The sequence below is a fragment of the Telopea speciosissima genome, chromosome 4, assembly GCF_018873765.1.
Source record: "Telopea speciosissima isolate NSW1024214 ecotype Mountain lineage chromosome 4, Tspe_v1, whole genome shotgun sequence".
NCBI lineage: Eukaryota > Viridiplantae > Streptophyta > Magnoliopsida > Proteales > Proteaceae > Telopea > Telopea speciosissima.
Genome location: NC_057919.1, coordinates 33,159,321 through 33,161,726, shown reverse-complemented (window position 1 = coordinate 33,161,726; position 2,406 = coordinate 33,159,321). Strand labels below are relative to the sequence as shown.

The 2,406-nt window shown below is 38.0% G+C and overlaps 1 protein-coding gene across 1 annotated transcript; it reads left to right on the top strand.

Moving 5' to 3' along the window:
• The first annotated feature begins 990 nt into the window (after positions 1-990).
• LOC122659230 (uncharacterized mitochondrial protein AtMg00810-like) lies at positions 991-1,580 on the top strand. Its single transcript, XM_043854365.1, has 2 exons — positions 991-1,206; positions 1,320-1,580. Exons 1-2 carry the CDS (start codon positions 991-993, stop codon positions 1,578-1,580), a joined length of 477 nt encoding a protein of 158 aa, XP_043710300.1.
• The last annotated feature ends 826 nt before the right edge of the window (positions 1,581-2,406 follow it).

The window sequence follows — 2,406 nt, the reverse complement described above, 5'->3', positions numbered from 1 at the left end:
TGATGTAACTTTTGATGAGAACAACAACATCAGCTCCAAAGTGGATAGCATTGAATATGATATTGATAGTGAGTTCATTAGAAACTGAAAATTAAAATTCAGCATCAAAGAATGCAGTCCCACCTTCTTCAGAGTCTGAAAATGAGGAAGAAGATGAAGAAGCAACTGAGAAAAGTCACAGAACTAGAAGACTTGAAAGAGATCTTCCTCAGAATCAGATTGTTGGAGATCCTTCTGCTGGAGTACAGACCAAAAGAATGAAAGCAAGCAACTACTACTCTCTTTTGTCTTATATTGAGCCTAAGTCTGTTGAAGAAGCCTCAAAAGACTCAAGTTGGGTCAAAGTTATGGAGGAAGAGCTTGATCAGAATGAGAAAAATAAGACTTGGGAGTAGGTTCCTAGACATACAAGTAAGAATGTAATTGACACAAAATGGGTGTTTAGGAATAAGCTTAATGAAAAGGGAGAGGTGATAAGAAATAAAGTCAGGTTAGTCTACAAAGGGTATGCTCAGGTTGAAGGTGTGGATTTTGATGAAACTTTTACACCTATAGCTAGACTAGAGTCCATTCTGATGTTTCTAGCACTTACAACTTACAAAGATTCTAAGATTTTCCAAATGGATGTCAAATCAGAATTTTTTAATAGAAATCTTGAAGAGGAGGTCTACATAGAGCAACCAGATGGTTTCCAACTTTGTGAAGATGAAGAAGGCTCTATATGGTTTGAAACAAGCTCCTAGAGCTTGATATTCCAGGTTGGAGAGCTATCTATATGAGATAGGCTTCAAGAAAGACATGGTGGACAACAATCTCTATATTAGATCTATGGATAGTAGCCAACTGGTTATTGTTGTTTATGTTGATGATATCATATTTGGAGCCCACAATTGTGACCTATGCAAGGAATTTGCTGATAGAATGAAGATAGAGTTTGAAATGTCAGTGTTTGGGGAATTATCCTTTTTTCTTAGTTTACAGGGCAAGTAGATGAAGAATGGTATATTCCTTTCACAAGCAAAGTATGGTAAAGAGATGCTAAAGAAGTTCAACATGGAAGATTGCAAGCCTGTGAGTACTCCAATGATGACAAGTTGTAAGCTTAGCAAAGATGATTATTCTCCTACCGTTGATCATAAGATGTACAGGTCTATGGTTGGTAGCCTATTATATCTCATTGCTTCTGGGCCAGATATTCTTCAAGCTGTATGTATGGTGGCTAGATTCCAAGCTGGTCCAAAGGAAACACATGTTGCAACTGTGAAGAGAATTCTTAGATATTTAAAAGGATGTTGGACTTTGGACTATGGTATCCCAAGATGAAAGGGTTTGAGTTGATAGCCTACTCGAATGCAGATTGGGTAGGTTGTGTAGATGACAGGAAGAGCACCAATGGAGTTGCATTCTATCTTAGGGAGAGTTTAGTCACATGGCACAGCAAAAAGCAAGACTCAATTTCTCTCTCTACAGCTGAAGCTGAGTACATGGCAGCTACTTCTTGTTGCACTCAGATACTTTGGATGATTCAAATGCTGAAGGTCCTTCATGTTGAGCAAGCACTACCAGTGACTATCTATTGAGATAATACAAGCTTAATAGATATCTCTAAGAATACAGTCATGCATTCCAAGACCAAACATATATCCATCAGGTATCATTTTTTAAGGGAAAAGGTCAATAGTGGAGAAATTAAACTTGAGTATATGTGTTCCTACAACTGAACAAGTGACAAGCATTTTCACTAAACCCCTTCCCACATCTACATTTGCATATCTTAGACAGAGACTGGGAGTAATTGCCTCTACCTCACTTTAGTATATCTATTGCACTAACATAGGGGGAGTTTGTGTTTTCTGCATTTTCTTTTTCTTTTGTCAGGTTGGGTGCCCCTTTGGTCTTGTTGTCAAAGGCAGAGAGAGTGTCTTGAGGTAGGAGGTGTGTGGTGTGTTGCCAACAATGCCAAAGGGGGAGATTTTTGACCTCAGGCATTATTGTCATTGTTGGCAATCTTGTGGACAGTAGTGGTTGTATGTGAAGAGCTCACAACATGATAACAAGTTGGAGTTGAGGACAAAAAGCATGTGAGCTCCAAGCAAAAAAAGCAGGTCATCCAAGTATGTGAGCTTCCAATGAGAAGACAGAAAGCATGAAAAAAAGATGCTTTAAAGAAGGAAAAATAAAAAAAAATGTAAAAAGAAACAAAATAAAAAAAAGATGCCTTATAGAGACAGAAAGCATGTGTGCTTGTCTCCATCTTGCTTGTCAGTTGGAGATATGAAGGGCATAGCTGGACATGGTTTTCCAACTCTTGACAATCATGCCTAGGATAAAATGACTCCTTGAGGTATGCATTGGTAGCACATGATAGCTATTTGGTTTGTTTTTGCTTAATTTTCTTGTTTGCAT